The sequence below is a fragment of the Porites lutea genome, chromosome 2, assembly GCF_958299795.1.
Source record: "Porites lutea chromosome 2, jaPorLute2.1, whole genome shotgun sequence".
NCBI classification, from domain to species: domain Eukaryota; kingdom Metazoa; phylum Cnidaria; class Anthozoa; order Scleractinia; family Poritidae; genus Porites; species Porites lutea.
In genome coordinates this window covers 32,921,537-32,938,446 of record NC_133202.1, presented here as the reverse complement: position 1 = coordinate 32,938,446, position 16,910 = coordinate 32,921,537, and the positions used below count along the sequence as shown (strand labels likewise).

Genomic DNA, 16,910 nt, shown 5'->3' with positions numbered 1-16,910 from the left:
TTGTTAATTTCCCAGAATAAGGTATGGAAGACATTTTCCAAAAATCTATTAACCTTGTATTTCTGACCACTCACAGGAGATGCTGGTAAGCCGGGCGTGAACAGGCCTTTTCCAGGCCCTCCTGGTCCCAAAGGAGAGAGAGGTTCTGCTGGAAGTCCCGGGTTGAAAGGGCTTCAAGGACCCAAAGGTGAAAAGGGAAAGGAAGGAGCTGGGAAGTCTGGGGTGAAATATGTCCGTTGGGGAAGGACCACTTGTCCAAGAGGTGCTGAGCTAGTTTACAAAGGTAAGTCAGCTCAGACACTTTATGTTAACGAGACTGCATTCTACTACAAAGAGGGTTTAGAAACTGGTGTAATAAAGTAGAGTTACGTAATTGTTAAGTTCAAAATTTTCGCCATTTATTATCTTTTCACAATGGTAGTTAAAGGGGCCTTCACTGTTTTCAGAAACAGCTTCCACTTCAAATACTTGGCAAACGGAGAATTTTTTGACATCTTGAACATTCATTCAGTTATTTATTTATTTTTAGTCATTGCAAACAGATGAGAAGAGTTTTAGCAATTACCTTTTATCTCAGAGATTTATTAGTGTTTCAGTTGGAGTGCAGTAAATCAAGTTTGTTGTAGCAATAACTTTGCTCTGTTGTACTCTCAGTCACTAAGAAAGTGAAATTAATTTGTTGTGGGTTCACTTTATAGGAGAGTGATGATGTACCTTTGTAAACTTGTAGTTTGTCATCCTCAGGTTTAATGGGAGGTGAATGGTACGGTCACCAAGGTGGTGGAGTAAACTATCTTTGTCTTCCACACAATCCAAAGTACGACAGGTATAACGACGGCAATCAGGTCTCAGGATATGTGTACGGTGTTGAATATCAGGTCAATTCCTACAATGGGTATCCTTTCAGACGAAATCTTCATGATCACGAGGCGCCTTGTGTTGTCTGCTTTGTCAAGTCACGTGGCTCAATGCTGATGATGCCCGCGCGGAACGATTGTCCTTCTGGGTGGACCGAGGAGTATCATGGGTACCTGATGACCGCATATCACAACCACCCGAACCAAAAAGACTTCGTCTGTGTTGACAAAGACCCAGAGTATGTTCCAGGGACCAATACCAACAAGGATGGTGCCTTACTGTATTTCGTAGAAGGGTACTGTGGCTCTCTTCCTTGCCTTCCATATGTTCAGCATCGAGAGCTGACATGTGCTGTTTGCACCAAGTAATAAAACATTCTCCCGTCAATCTCAGAGAATCAGTTTGTAATCATGGTTGAAAAATAAACCTGAAGAAGAAAATGAAAACCGATCTTGAGTCAGTTTGTATCACTACTGTAAAGCTGTTGTGATCCGTGGTTTTTCAAGATGCATGTCAAAGGTATCATTTTAATATACCTTGTCACAGTTTTCGACGCCATCTTGACGAATATGCAAATGCGTGAGAAATTACAGTGTTTTTATGAGAATCTAATGTCGAACAATTTCCGTAGAACGGCCGTTCTGAAAGAAAATATCAATTGTAAACTAAAGCTTCACTCCTAAAGATTCTACTGAAAAAAACTGAGGGCGTTACGTGCGCTAGAAGACATAGAACCACTTTTTAAAATTTCCTATACATTTCTCTGTAAGAAAGTACCGGGAAAAATTACAGACAAATATATGGAAAATCTATAAAGCAAGCCTCTGGAGAAATTTAAGCACAGGTACGCCCCCCAAATTTTTTAGTGCAATCCTTTGCTTAGTAGTCTTAGTTTACAATTGATATGTTTTTCAGAACAGTCGTTTTACGGAGATTATTCGACATTACTGTTTTCGTACAAACGCTATAATTTCTCACACGTTTGCCTACTCGTCAAGATGGTGTCGAAGACTGTGACAAGGTCTATTTAGGCTTTGCAAAACCTGCGAAAGCTTAGCCTCCCACGCGTTTTACGGGGAGCTCGTTTTTCATCCCTCCCCACAAGCATTTGTGGGGAGGGATGAAAGACGTGCTCCCCTAAAAACGCCTGCGTGGGAGGCTAACGAACGCTCGACCAGTTACTTACTATTTTCTCTAGACTATTTGAGTACTCTCCTAGCCCCCTGGACAATGACCTCCTTTATAAGTGCCATTCCACTGATAGAAACTAACACAATAAAGTTATTACCGTAGCTTTGTTATCACACGTGACCACAGAAGAAGTTACTTTATTTATATAGGAAAAAACAGAATAATAAAGAAAAGCGGTCGTTTTGCATGAGGCATACAGGGAGGAAAGGAGAAGAGGAGAGGAGGGCTGGTGAAGCAGTGTTACTCGCAACCTCCCTCTCGAACGTCTGCCACGCAGGCAAACTCAAAGGGAGAGCAAAGTTCTGAGGGAGCCACGAGGTATGTGGGTTCCCCCCCTGGGGGGTACTTTAGGAATTTCTTGGTGGGGATGTGCCGCTGGGACCCTAGAACCCTTAACCTATACCAGAGCTACTTCAGCTGAATTTTGTTACCCTATACTAGAGTAAACTCCCCAAATCCCCCCTATCCTAGAGTACCTGTTTCCCTAGTCTAGACAAAATCTTCAACCAACTGATCAGTTTCCTAAAAAACGATACCCTATTCTAGACCCAAACGCTCTTATTTATATACCCTATCCTAGAGTAAACTGCTTGAAAACCATACCCTTCACAGCGGCGCATACCTATATAGCCCATATATGGCAGTACCCCCCCCCCCGGGTTCCCCATTTGTTGTAATCATGGACCTCAAAATTCCGATAAATTGTGATATCTGATCCCATAAAAATGTTACCGTCCCAAATATCCCTTAGTAGTTTTCATAAATGTAGCAGTGACTTTGAAATAGCTTGCATGCTGTTCGGATTTGGCCTTAGAGGTGTGGGTGTGATACACGATCCCAAAATTGCAACCTGACCTTGATCTCACCTCAGGGATCCCTGATCTCACCTCAATGACCCCAGATTCCTCCCCACCGATCCCTGATCCCACCCCTTTGATCCATAATGCCACATACTAGTCAAACCACCTTACGAAGACTCATGACTCAGGGAATGTGTTAAGTATGTGTGTTTTAAGATTTACTTCTTTATCTATCCTTAGATATACACTTTATGAGTCGGTAAACCTGTCAAAATCAGTTTCTCTTTCCTACAGTTGATATTTATTGAAATAAGTGTCCTCAAGAGAAGGAAGACTGGAATCCGTATAACCCAATGCATTGAACTTAGTTCATTGAAAGTGGCTCAACTGGATTTTTCAGGAGTAATATCTCCTAAGTGTAGGGATTAACTACCACATCACCATTGACAAAAAAAAGGAAAATGACATGACTACAGCTGTAGCAGACAGAGATAAAAATTAGTCACGATCAATATTATTTTGACATCGAAGTTATTTCCTACGCCTAGCCTCTGACTGAATGACTCAGCAGCAAGAGAGGATAGAGGGGACAGAGAAGGCATCCCCCATACACACTCTATTCCAAAGGTAATTCGTCTCGAGTTATTTTTAGAATCGGGATGAAGTTACCTCGCGGGCTGCGTGGATGTTTCGTGGCGGTTTCGCTTGACTAAACCCTGTGGAAAACATGTCGGGCGAGAGGCAATGAAAGCGTAAAGAGATCAAAAGCATTCCTGAATATTGAAGCGAAATGAGTCGGCACTTACCTGGGAAAAGGGAATCGCTGGACTCTTTGACAACCCGTGAACTCGAAGTTGTCGTAACCTTAGTTCTTAAATAAAATGAGAAATTTCGCTGGTCTATTAAAACCGGTCGTTTGTACAATAAAGCAAGTGGGACGCCAAGTGTTATTTTTTTGAATTATAAGAGACTAATAAAAGCATAAATATAATACCAGAAATTGCTCTCTTCAAACTGTAAATTGTAAATGATCCTGAGAGAATATTCAGTGTGTTAAGGATTTCCCTACTGTACTTTTATCTTCATGCAAGAGAGGAAGGGCGATTCTTTTTTAATTTCCGTTTCGCTGACACAGCTTTAGCAGAAATCTTTCTGTAGTCGTTTTCGTGGACAAAACGAATAGCAATATCGCTCTCCGCGTCTTCCACCATTTTTTTCTACGTCAATTCGTGAAGGACGCGTGGCTCTGAGCGTGGGTCATCCACAAGGAACACATTCGCGCTATATGATTGGCTGTTGTCTAATCCCCCTTGAGATATCTGGTGTTAAAAATAACTCGAGACCGGCGAATTACCTATGGAATAGGGTGTGTATGGGGGATGCCTTCTCTGTCCCCTTTATCCTCTCTTGCTCAGCAGTTACAAATTTAAAATACGTGGACGATGTTTGCAGGATACGTTGTTATGAAGCCTTCAATGGACTGATGCAAACCAGGAAAGGAGATTTGTGATTTGTCAAGAAATTTGCGAACACGAACATGCATTTTCTACTGAAGATTATCAGCCTCCCAATAAGGTCTTTGATGGTGTAGTAGATAAATCAACCATAGATCAGTTCTCATTTCTTCATCAGAAGAGTTCCTCACTGGAATGACAAATCTGTTAAGAAATCCAGAGGTAAATGTTTGTCTGACCTGGTGTATCTACACTTGGTCATTTTTGTGTGTGTTGTGTTGGCTGCGATGTGCGCTGCTTTGATGGTCCAGTTCCAATCTTTGGAATAACTGAGTCGTGAAAGCAAGCAAAGTCTATGTCCGTTAACGATGCCGCTGAAAAATAATCTTTTAAACTATCAGTTAACGAAACAAAATATAATGAACTGGTTTGTGTGCTAAGGACCCTCCGCCCGCTTTTATTTTTTTAGATATTAGATTTTGGTTTTACAGATTATTTTTGGTCCGAAAAGTTATCCGGACTTTCCAGATATGGGCCCCAGCAGTTGGGCTTGGGTTACCCAACAGATAAATCGTTCTTTGAGTAAAAAAAAAAAAAAAAAAAAACCCTTCGTCTGGGTAGAATACCACACTGTATCCGATATGTTCTGGTAGTCATATTGACTATAATTGTTAACAAGTATTTTCAAAATTTGTTTCAAAATGTTCAAGTATCATGAGGTGTCACGTGACCCACTGTTCAAAGTCCTCGTTCCTATCTGTGTGCTAGAGGTGGGGTAACGGTTCCCTTGTCTATTCTAGGTAATAAATAATAGATAGGGACAACTTGCTTCATTTTTCTTACCATTTTGGCTCCTCATTTGGGATCGCTAAAATTCCCAGAGGTATAGTATCCTGTATATGTGAGCACGCACGTGCCTACCTTAGAAAATGCCGAAGATGAACTTATGTATGAAATCAAAGCAAACCAACAGATTAATTGATTGATTTATTCCGCCACTTTTATTTGAATACGGTAATTTCATTTAGTTACAAAACTTCTTTTACATGAAAGCCGTATTGAAACAGAGGTTAATACCGTAGAATTACTCTAAAACAATATGTAAAGACGATAAAATCTAGTCATCAGCTTGCTTGCCTATTCAGGCCAGTTTTCTTTTAAAAATAGCTTTAGATTCGGGTGCCTTTTTGTCATCAGTTAGTATGAATTCCACAGCATGAGAAAGACCTTTATAATACTCCGTTAGTTCGGAATATGATCCAGCCACATTATATGCTGTGTTTCTTAGACTCACATGCATCTGAGAAAAGATCTTGAGATTTTAAGTAACTAGGTACATTTCGATTTACTGTATCGTACCATAGCACCAAATGGCAACTTTACTGCAAGCTCCTCCCAGTCTAATTCTTTTTTTATTTCATTATTTTTTCTTATTGCAGCTCAGTTTTGCAATTACTGGAGTTTCGTAGCAAGACCCTGATCTAAATTGCTCCAAAGAACATCACAGTTGTCAGCATCACAGACAGACAGAAAAACAGACAGACAGAAAAATAGACAGATAAAGACAGCAGACCGATGGATAGATAGACAGACAGACAGACAGAAAGACGGACTTTATTTCAACTCGAAGTTTCTTCAGTTACAGACAGACAGACTAACTTCAGTATGCAAGTAAATCAGAGAAGTAATTACACAATCAAAAATCGCAATTCATCCACGGTCAGACTTTAAAATCATCTTCAAAATCATATGTATCTTTAATGCACACGCTTTTGCACTGTTAGTGTACTGAGTGTTAGGGCCTTCATCCACTTTTTGATTCATATTTTATGTCAGGGCTATTTTGACAAAGGATGCTGCATGGGTACGACAAAGCAAGACCACAAGTGGCGAGGAGAAAAAATGAAGCAAGGAGGGGAAGGCTGGTGGATCAGTGTTACTCAGACTCAAGCGACTGAGAGGATGAAGATACGACTGAGGGGGACCACCAAGGGAATGTTTTTGTACATGTGTCGAATTTCTCTATTACAGACGCATACGTCATTACTCCATGGCTTCCGAAAGGTGATAAGGCATCCGCAAGAGATGACAAAATGAAATCGGGTCCTCTATATGCAAGGAAGTTATTTCAGTATATCTGTGTTCGCGTAAACACACTCGTTTAAGCTTGAACTTGGACTGATCGGCAAAGTCGCCTCCGAGCCCCAGATCCAAGAACTACGGAACAAGAACACGGACACTCCGGATGAAGATCTCTGTCATTTTAACTGGCAGTGTTAAAGTGCTGTGCCAAATGAAACTACACTGTAACAAGTTAAAGCTACTAACTGCTTGCACCTAGCAGGGGAAAAAATGATAATAGAGCATCTCCGAATGTAACTGTTATGAACCATTTCTACACTGTGCAATTGCAGGATCTGATGGCTACTTTCGCGGAACAGTAACGTGCGAATAATTTCTGGTTTGTTTAATTGTCCTGGCAGTCAAATATAGACAACTAAGAAGGCAATGTTCACTTATAATAGTCATATTTGACATATATTTACAGTGTTGATCATCTTGTGCAGCAGTCACTTTGTATTCGTATCTTTCTCCAGGCTTTCTCCTTTCCGTTGCCGGATTATTGCTTTACGTTCCAGTCGAGTAGATACAGATTCTCGATCAGGACCCAATGTAAAGTTATAGACTTAAGATTAAAATGGTAAATAAATGTATATTTGTTTGATGTTTACATGCATGTAAACGAAAGTGGGAAACAGTCAAAAACAGTACTTACTATAAAAGAATCTTGATGCGTTTATAATGTTTAGAATTAAAATGGGTTGACGATGTTGACATGTCAAAGACATGAGCGTTTTAGGCCTTCAAAAGAACTTAAAATGCAAAACAGGTAGGGTAATTTGCAATTTGAAGAACACGAAAATTTTCTGCTAGTCATCAGTGTCTCAATTAGGTTCTTGATATCGTAGTAGATAAATCAATTCTTGACCAGTTTTCGCTCCCTCGACCAGAAGAATTACCTACGTGCAAAAAAGGTGATTTGATTTTGGAAGTCTTGATCGAGATGAATCAGAGTAAATCTGAGAAGAAACCCAAAGGCAAGTGCTTGTCTGACCTAGTGTCACCACACTTGCTTGTGTGCGTTGTGTTGGCTGCGACGTGCGCTGCCTTGGTGGTTGTCATTCTTCAGATGGATCGACGTGTTTCTGCGTTCAACGACACTTTAGAAGAGCTGCGTCGAGAAGGCAAGAAAGCCTCTACTGTTAACGATTCGGCTACGGTTTCTTCTGAATTGGCAGCTAGAGGAAAGAGGGGAACTTCTAACACAACTCCCGGTCAGAAATCAGACATTGAAAAGCGATTGAACCTCCTGGAAGAAAGGTGAGTTAAATTAAAATAAAATTATGATCTCAGTTTAAATTCCACACGCCCAGTAATCTCTGTAATAGATCTCAGTCAGTTTCTGTTATTACAGAATACCGTAAATGCTCTCTTAACGCCCCCACTAAGGCTTCAAATTTGGAATAAGCCTCCCTTCCCTCCCCCGAGAAAAAACGAGGTTCAGTACTCGGTATCACGAGACTTATACGGTACTTTCAATGAATGGGACATTCGTAATAGTACAAAATTAATGTTCTTCAAGTCGTACGGCTTTCCTTTTCATATATACAAAACATTACGATGACAAAAGCATTCTTAGAACTGTTCTATTGAAGAAGCACAATACATTTTGACGGGCAACTCGAAAACGTCTTGAGAACGTCACGGTTTCGAGTTTCACAACAATAAATTTTCTATAACGTTTTTTGATTTTTTTATATGTTACAGTTTGGGTTAAGTAAGAATAAAGATAATGTCATTTTGAGGCCAAAAATTGATAAACGAAATAAGCGCCTCTCTTCAAATAAGCGCCCCCCTCTCGCCTTAGAAAATTAAATATTAATTGCCGCCGGCGCTAATTCTAGCATTTACGGTCACTCAGTAGTGGACGATTTTAATAGTTTGACGATTTTTGCTTGGCACCGTTAGACTTGGCTATGGGTAAAGGATCAGTGTGTCTTTCCTTTTTTATATGAACAGATTCTAAATCGATGTTCAATTTAGGAGCGCTTTCATCGAACAAGGGGGAATAAAAGTTAGGAATGGAAAAAGCTTAAACATTTGTTCCCTAAAATTCTCAGTCAAGAAAATGTTAACCGCAATTTAGCCTTCCCGTCACTACAGCCCGGCCCACAGTTCTTAATGAACAGTATAAAAGCGCTGCGCTAGAATCGGCGAGTTCTAGGGGTGCTACTGAACACTTTAATCCTGCAAGAAGTACCAACGATAATAAGCACGTCGTTTGGATTTTCAAACTTTTATTTCAAAGTGATTTGCGGATACTACCTCTTCACCAGTGCTCGTTAATGCAAGTTAACTTCAGTCTGTAACTTTTTTGACAAGGAGCTTTGCTCGCAAAATAAGTCACAAAAATTTATACAAGAGAAACACAATGCATGCCCCAGCCAGACGGCTAGCTCTCCGGACATCATGCAAGGCCTGTTGATAGTAACCTCAAAGTCGTTCTCTAAAAATCAGCAAAAAACGCGAAGGCATAAATAAATTGACAGTGAAAACCGAAAAATCGCAGTCTCGGAAAGAGCAAGCACTCTTGTGTTTGGACGCAAAGAGTTTTTTGTGACTTATTTGAAACTCTGTTGAAGCTGTACCTTTCTAGCATGGAGCGAATGTGACAAGCAGTTTTATAAGGACGCAAAAAACAGCTCTTCAAAGAAATGTAAAAATAATAACCGCACAATAAGAAACTACTAAGAGCAAAGACTAACCACCGTGCCCGAAAATTGCTACGAAACTGAAACACGTCCCAACAACTCAGTTTAAGTTACTTCATCATGCTTTCTCCGTTTTTTTTTTTATTTCAGGGTCGGAGCGCTATTTAACAAGTCGGAATTTTTTTCCAGCAAATTGAGGGTCCAAAAGCTCTTTTCCTACATAATTCGAGGTACTGTGATTCACGTGTATCGTTCAAAAAGTTGGGATTCTTTCTGGTCTTTCCTTTGATGGTCTTGTTGCGTAAAATGGTAACCGGGATTTGTCGAAAGATACGGTCTCTTGGATTTGCTTATTTTTTGACTGGAAAAATGAAGTTCAGTTCACTAGAACTAGGATTGGTTTGTTTATTGGTTTGTTTGCCCCGGCCCACAGACTTGGGACACTAAGATGAGAAAAAATTAGCCTTAACTCGGAAGATTGGATTTGTCATTTCAAACACGTAGAAAATGGAAAAATATTTAGCTTTTGAAAGATGCCCTTGAAACTCGGTCCAATACTATGTGCATTTATTCCAAGTAAATAATTTATTAACTAAAAATTTTGTTTTATTACAGGACGAGACGGCCGCGATGGATTACCTGGGAAACCAGGAATACCAGGCAACCCTGGAGTACCTGGTGTTGGGTCTCCTGGGAAAGCTGGGCCGTCTGGTAAGGACGGTCCACGGGGCAAACCTGGGGCAAAAGGTACTCAACTTTGATTAATTTTGCTTCTTTAAATAACAACGAGAAACTGAGCACAAACTGAAATGTGATCTTCACAGCGTCTATCGAGATTAAGTTAAATATTTAGTACTTTTCCTAGAAGAACATCTATAGGACACATTTTCCAAACACCTTTTAAAATCCTTCAACCTTTTTTCTTGACTCACAGGAGATGCTGGTAAGCCGGGTATTAACAAACCTTTTCCAGGCCCTCCCGGTCCCAAAGGAGAGAGAGGTTCTGCTGGAAGTCCTGGGTTGAAAGGGCCTCAAGGACCCAAAGGTGAAAAGGGAAAGGAAGGAGCTGGGAAGTCTGGAATGAAATATGTTCGTTGGGGAAGGACCACTTGTCCAGGAGGTGCTGAGGTGGTTTACAAAGGTACGTCAACACAGACATCGGTTAACTGCCGGACTGCATTCTAGCTACTACTTAAGGGTTTTAGAAACTGGTGTAATAAAAAAGAGTGAAGTTATTGTCAAAGTCAAAATTTTCCCTAGTTATCTTTTTCACAAGGGTAGTTACAGGGACCTTCTCTAATTTAAGTTTGCAGAAACAGCTTCCACTTCAAATACTTGGCAAACGGAGAACTTTTCGATTGAATATTTACTTATTTATTTAATTTATTCTTTATTTTGAGTCATTGCAAACGGATGACAAGCTAGAGATTCAGCAACTACCTTTCATCTCAGAGATTTATTAGTATTTCAGTTGTAGTGCAGTAAATCAAGTTTGTTGTAACACTAGTTTGCCCTATTGTACTGTCAATTACTAAGAAAGTGAAATTTGTTGTGTGTTCACTTTATAGGAGAGTGATGTACCTTTGCAAACTTGTAGTTTGTCATCCTCAGGTTTAATGGGAGGTGAGCGGTACAATCACCAAGGTGGTGGAGTAAACTATCTTTGTCTTCCACACAATCCAAAGTACGACAGGTATAACGATGGCAATCAGTACTCAGGATATGTGTACGGTGTTGAATATGAGGTCAGTTCTTACAGTGGGTATCCTTTCAGACGAAATCTTCATGATCACGAGGCGCCTTGTGTTGTCTGCTTCGTCAAGTCACGTGGTGCAATGCTGATGATGCCCGCACGGAATGACTGTCCTACTGGATGGACCGAGGAGTATCATGGGTACCTGATGACTGAAAAGTACAACCACCCGAACCAAAAAGACTTCGTCTGTGTTGACAAAGATCCAGAGTATGTTGCGGGGACTAATGGGAACAAGGATGGTGCCTTGCTATACTTCGTGGAGGGGGGCTGTGGCTCACTTCCGTGCCCTCCATATGTTCTGCATCGAGAGCTGACATGTGCTGTTTGCACCAAGTAATAAAACTTCTCTCGTCAATCTCAGAGAATCAGCTTGTAATCATGGCTTAAATTAAAAAGTAAAACTGGAGAAGAAAATGATCGATCTTGAGTCAGTTCAGTTGTATCACTACTATAAAAGCTGTTTAGCCCGCGTGACATGCGTCAGTTAGGTTTTTTGGTTAGTTTTACATGTACAGAGGACACCACCTCTCCTTTTCTCCCCTGGTGCACGCATGCGTCCTCGATTTTTATCCATTTACTCAAAAACTCTGGCTTCTGCTGCGCAGGCTGAAAGCTGTCATGATCTGAAAGGCTTGAAGGTGCTTTTTCAAAATGTATCTCAAAGGTAGGAATGAAATTTAGGCTTTACAAAAGCTGCGAAAGTTCGATCAGTTATTTATTATTTTCTCGATGTAGTCTATTTGAGTACTCTCTCAGCCCCTGGTCAATGATCACAATAGAGAGATTACCCTATACATAGCTTTGTTCTCACACGTGACTACGAAACAAGTATCTTTACTGGGCATGCCTCTTGCAACATAGAATAAAACAGAATAAGAAAGAAAAGAGTCATTTGCATAAAGCATACATGGAGGATAGGAGTACAGAGAAGAGGAGAGTAGGGCTGGTGAATCTTTGTTACTGTACTTGTTCTCAGGCGATTCAAAGGGTGAAGATAAGTGTGACGTAGTAGCCACTCAGCTGTTGTCTCAGTGAATGTGTTTTGTACATGGGATTAAAGATCGAATTCTCTATCTGTATGGCTGGGATACACTTCTGTATAATTCGGTAATCCTGTGACCAACCTTGTTCTTTATTCAAGAATTCTTAAAAGCGATAACGCGTTCACAAGAGAAGGAAGACTGAAATCCGTAAAAGCCCCAAAGCATAGAACTTGGCTCATTCAAGGTCGCTCGACTGGATTTTCATGGGTAGTACCTCCCAAGTGTGAGGATTAACTACGTCGGAGTTATTTCCTTCTCCTAGTTTCTGACTGAATGACTTAAGCAGTTGTAAATGCGTGGACGATGTTTGCAGGATACGTTGTTATGAAGCCTTCAATGGACTTATTCAAAACTGAGAAGGTGATTTGCAATTTTACGAACACGGAAATTTTCTACTGCCGTTTATCAGTGTCCCAAGGCTCCTTATTGGATTTTTATACGTTATTTATGATATTTATCGATTATTCAATAGTATATTTCAGTAGTCTTCCTTTTCTTGTGAACGCGCGCTACCGCCTTTAGCAATTCTTGAATAAAGAACAAGGTTTGTGACAGGATTACCGACTTAAGTCCCAAGGCTCCTGATAATGTATTAGATAAATCAGTTATAAATGAGAACTGATCTATAATTGATTTATCTGGACTGGTTTTCGCCAAAACTGTATTTTGCAACAACAAGGACATTTTTACCGCCTAATCAGATGTAATTGATCAGCTTTTTTTTCCGGGGCGGGGGTTGGGGGGCATGCGCATAAGCCAAAATGTGGAAAATGACCCACGAAATATGTGTATTAAAACCCTTTTAATACGATTTCGTAGCCCGGTCTAGAGCCCCGAAAAAGCGGTCCAGCGGAGGCCGTTAACCGCCCGAACTTGACATTTGCCGTATCGCCAAAATATTTATCCAATGAAACTGAAATTTATATTTTCATCACTAGAATACCTAGGGTAGTCTACAGAATATTTTTTTGATTTTTCAAAAAAACTATTTTTCCCATACCTGGTCGATATTTACTGACATTCGCTCTTAAACACCCTATTATAGAGAGAACAACAGCATGACCAGAACTTGAGGGGAACGCTCTCAAACAGAAAAAAAAAAACAAAACAAAACAAAACAAAACAAAACAAAAAAATACAAGGGCATGCCTAAATGATGCGCAGAGACATTTTGCTTCATTTTTATTACCATTTTGGCTCCTCAGCTGGGATCGCTAAAGTTCCGAGAGGGGGAAGTTTCCTGTATATAACAGTCTTACTGGCAACTGTGGCATGTGGCGCCTCTTCATGGAATACGCAGAACAGCCAAAAAAGGCTCGTATTTTCCGAAAATAGCGAACGCTATAATAGCTAAGCGACCGGCTGGGAAAGTTCGACTTTGAAAGTTGAAAATCAGTGGGAAGTGCAAGTGGGTGAACTTGCCTGATCAAGGGCCTATGAACATGAGATTTTTTTAAAATTTCAGACAAAAATCTGTATTTATTTACTAAGAATCGAGATAGTTTTAAGAGAAGATAACAAAAAAGCGACACCATGAAATCCAAAACTCAAGGATTGCGACTGCGACGGAATAACACAATTTCTCAGTAACTACTTTTATCCTGTTTTGTTTGGTGCTGTTGGTGAAAACGAACAGAACAACACAACTACCCAGTTAAGCTACTTTGATGTTGCTTGAAAAGGACATTTTATTATTAATCTAGAATCTAGGTATCTGCTTTTGACAGCAAAAAAACTAAAAGACTAATACATTAAATTGACAGACTCATGCTGCGACAATTGAGTGTACTGTCTTTAGCCTGCGCAGCAGGCGTCGAAAAGGGTAGGGGATTGGGAAGAAGGGAAAAAGGAAGGAGAATTGGGGTGAGAGGGTAAGACTCCTCTCCCTATTCCCTTTTGCGCTCTTTTCCTCCTCCCCTTCCCTCCCCTTTTTGCGCCTGCCACGCAGGTTAACTGTCTTTACATGGTCTAAACGGCTTAAGTATAACAGATCTTTTCGCAAACAATGCCTTCTGTGATTACTGATTTACGACAAAATACCTGCAGTCAAATTTCGATCCCCAATACGAAAACCAAAGGGGTGGATCAAACTAGCTGAACACATGAACACGTTGCGTTATAAAGGCAACTGTTTTTTAGAAATAGCTTAAGGGCCTCTATGAAGATTGGCATCTTTGAGACCATTAGAACCATCTTTATTAGAGTGGTGCCTTTATTATGAATTTTGCTATCTTTGCGACTAATACGACTGCTCATATTGCAGATGTGGTGGGGATTTTCTTTAAATTTCTAAATCCGTAAGGGGCAGTGTCTTTATCATGAAGGTTTCTACAAGGGAAGGTTAGATTGCCGTGCATAATGACCTCAAGGGACCAAAAAGTTATTTTTTGTCAAGAACCGAAGATTAATAAACTTGGACATTAGTCAATTTTAAAAGGAATAAGTTGGTATCTTTGTTTCAAGATTTTTGTGCGTTTGATAGTTTCTTTGCAAAAAACAATTAAAGAAAGAAACCGACAAACGCAAACAAAAATTGAAACAAACGTTACACCGCAGTCAGGCCTTCAACAAAATTAATTTGTCACATGACAACAGGGGCGGATCCAGGATTTTTTTAGGAGGGGTTGCACTCGTCTCTTGCTCTACTTCAACACCAATAAACCACATAGGTTTTTTTTTTGCAGAATACCAGTTGTATTAGAAAACCGCAGGTCATCTCGGGGGGGAGCAAGGGGGGGCTGCGCACCCCCTGCACCCTCCCCCTAGATCCGCCCCTGAAGTTTGATGCTTAACTACTATAATAAACCGCCATATATCTTGCAACAATGGAAGCTTTGCTGAGCTACACCTACTGATATATACCAATTGCCACAAAACTACACCAGCAGGATGTTGGAGCAATACAATCAAGCCCCCCGTAAAGTGAAGAACAGAAAAAAAATTATTATTATTATTATTAATAACAAAAGTTTATACATATACCCGTGAAGATCCCCTTCCCCTACCTTGTCACGTAAGGGATCCAAATAAAGATACATTGATGTGTGTGACATTTTCTGAACTCATACAGTTGTTATTGAACTAAAACGTCCTTTATGAACGATGTTGTCTTTACTGAACTCTACAATTAAGAGGTTTTAGTCTGTAGAGTTTCTTTGAATGTGTCTGGCTTCCTGGAAAGCTTATTCTCACTTGGTGCAAACAGCGCATGTCAGCTCTCGATGATTAACATATGGAAGACACGGAAGTGAGCCACATTGTCCTTCCACGTGGTACAGCAAAGCACCATCCTTGCTTTCCTTGGTCCCTAGAATATAATCTGGGTCTTTGTCGACACAGACGTAATCCTTTTGGTTCGCATGATCGTAATATGCAGTCATCAGGTACCCATGATACTCCTCGGTCCATCCATATGGACAGTCATTCTGTGCAGGGATCATCAGCATTGAGCCACGTGACTTGACAAAGCAGACAGCACAAGGCACCTCGTGATCATGAAGATTGCTCTTCAAAACAGACCCACTGTAATCATTAATCTCATATTCAGTGCCAAACATATATCCTGAGTTTTGATTGCCGTCGTCGTACTTGTCGTACTTTGGTTTGCGTGGAAGGCAAAGGTAATTCGCTCCACCGCCTTGGTGATTGTGGTTTTCGCCTCCCATCATCCCTAAAAAATGAGTTAGATAAATTTGTACTTGCATTTTCAGAAGCGATACTTCCATCTTAATTTGTGTCACCTATCCTAATGGCTACAGCAAAAACTCGCCTCACGATATACGTAATCCAAGACTTCTTGGATTCTGGATTCCATGCAGTGGTTACTGGACTCCAGGTACAGTGGAACCTCGATATAACGAATCTCCATATAAGGAAGTCCTCTTTATAACGAACAATTTTTTTAACCCCAGTAATAGTAAAATATATGGAAGAAAACCTCGATATAACGAAACCTCGTTTCAGTGAACCTGTTCTGCCAGTCCCTTGGCCCTTCGTTATATCGAGGTTCCACTCTACTGGATTCCGGATTTCTTGTCAGTGGAAAGTGGATTTCGAATTCCAATCGTAAGCTGGAGCTCGGATTCCTGGAGCTGAATTCCCTAGATTCTGGATTTTACCAGTGAAGTTTGCCGGATTCCAGATTTCACCAACAAAGATTTGCCGGATTCCGCGCGCGCGATCCGGAATCCAAATTACCTTACATGGCGAAATAACGTAGGAGAATCACTATTCTAACTAATGTTTATTGATAAGAAGGCTTACTCCAGCAATCGGTGGGCAGTGCGTACCTATTATTACACTTTGGAAGAGGAAAATAGTATAGAGGATAGAAAAGGGCAACGCGGCCTGCATGGGAATGTATGTATATTTCATTTGCAATATTTCGTCAGGCACGTCCTGACTTCCTTACTCCTCTGTTAACTACGAGAAAATTCGTTACCATTATACGATTTAAATAATCATGGAACAAAAGGATATATGACAGCGTCAAAGCTGTTAAAATTGCGCTCCTTTCTTGCAAATATTTTGTAATTAGAATCAACCTATCACAGTAATTATACAATTAAATCAAAATCAGTAAAACAATATCAGACCCCTGCATCTATTGTTGACAAGCGAAGTTATTATGTTCATCCTTGTCTATTCTGAGGCACATAAATTCCAGTTGCAATTAATCGTAATAAGTAAAATTTCAATACAGAAAGTCAAATAATTTCTTTCTTACCACTGTACACTAAAGTTGCATTTCCAGGGCATTCGATTCGGCCCCAGCGGACGTAATTTACACCAGACACTCCGTTTCCTTTGTCTCCCTTCTCTCCTGTTTGTCCGGGGGGGCCCTGAGCGCCATCATTTCCCTTTTTACCAGTTTTTCCTATGGTAAATACAAAAAATGAATTGTGCAACATTTCACGAGAAACTTGGAAAAGAGAAGTTCTAAAAGCCAGCTGAATTCTGTCGGATGTTCTAGTGACGTAGTTAAAGAGACTAACGGCGAGTTAGGCCATTTACTTGATAGGTTTAACGTGACATGC

General features: G+C 40.3%; 3 protein-coding genes across 3 annotated transcripts in view; 2 read left to right on the top strand and 1 right to left on the bottom strand.

Annotated features, from left to right (window-relative positions):
• The window catches only part of LOC140926081 (uncharacterized), a 2,319-nt gene extending 1,017 nt beyond the window's left edge, over window positions 1-1,302 (top strand). The window contains exons 3-4 of the mRNA XM_073375879.1: window positions 77-283; window positions 745-1,302. Coding sequence (XP_073231980.1) covers window positions 77-283; window positions 745-1,226 — 689 coding nt within the window. The 3' untranslated portion in view covers window positions 1,227-1,302. The remainder of the gene's footprint in view (window positions 1-76; window positions 284-744) is intronic.
• A 6,065-nt stretch (window positions 1,303-7,367) lies between these two features.
• Window positions 7,368-11,220, top strand: LOC140926080 (uncharacterized). The gene is made up of 5 exons (XM_073375878.1): window positions 7,368-7,684; window positions 9,226-9,305; window positions 9,691-9,822; window positions 10,010-10,216; window positions 10,687-11,220. Exons 1-5 carry the CDS (start codon window positions 7,368-7,370, stop codon window positions 11,166-11,168), a joined length of 1,218 nt encoding a protein of 405 aa, XP_073231979.1. The 3' UTR covers window positions 11,169-11,220.
• A 3,405-nt stretch (window positions 11,221-14,625) lies between these two features.
• On the bottom strand, window positions 14,626-16,799 carry LOC140928381 (short-chain collagen C4-like). Its single transcript, XM_073378120.1, has 2 exons — window positions 16,601-16,799; window positions 14,626-15,544 (listed from the first exon to the last, which is right to left on the bottom strand). Exons 1-2 carry the CDS (start codon window positions 16,782-16,784, stop codon window positions 15,063-15,065), a joined length of 666 nt encoding a protein of 221 aa, XP_073234221.1. The 5' UTR covers window positions 16,785-16,799; the 3' UTR covers window positions 14,626-15,062.
• Window positions 16,800-16,910: the final 111 nt, after the last annotated feature.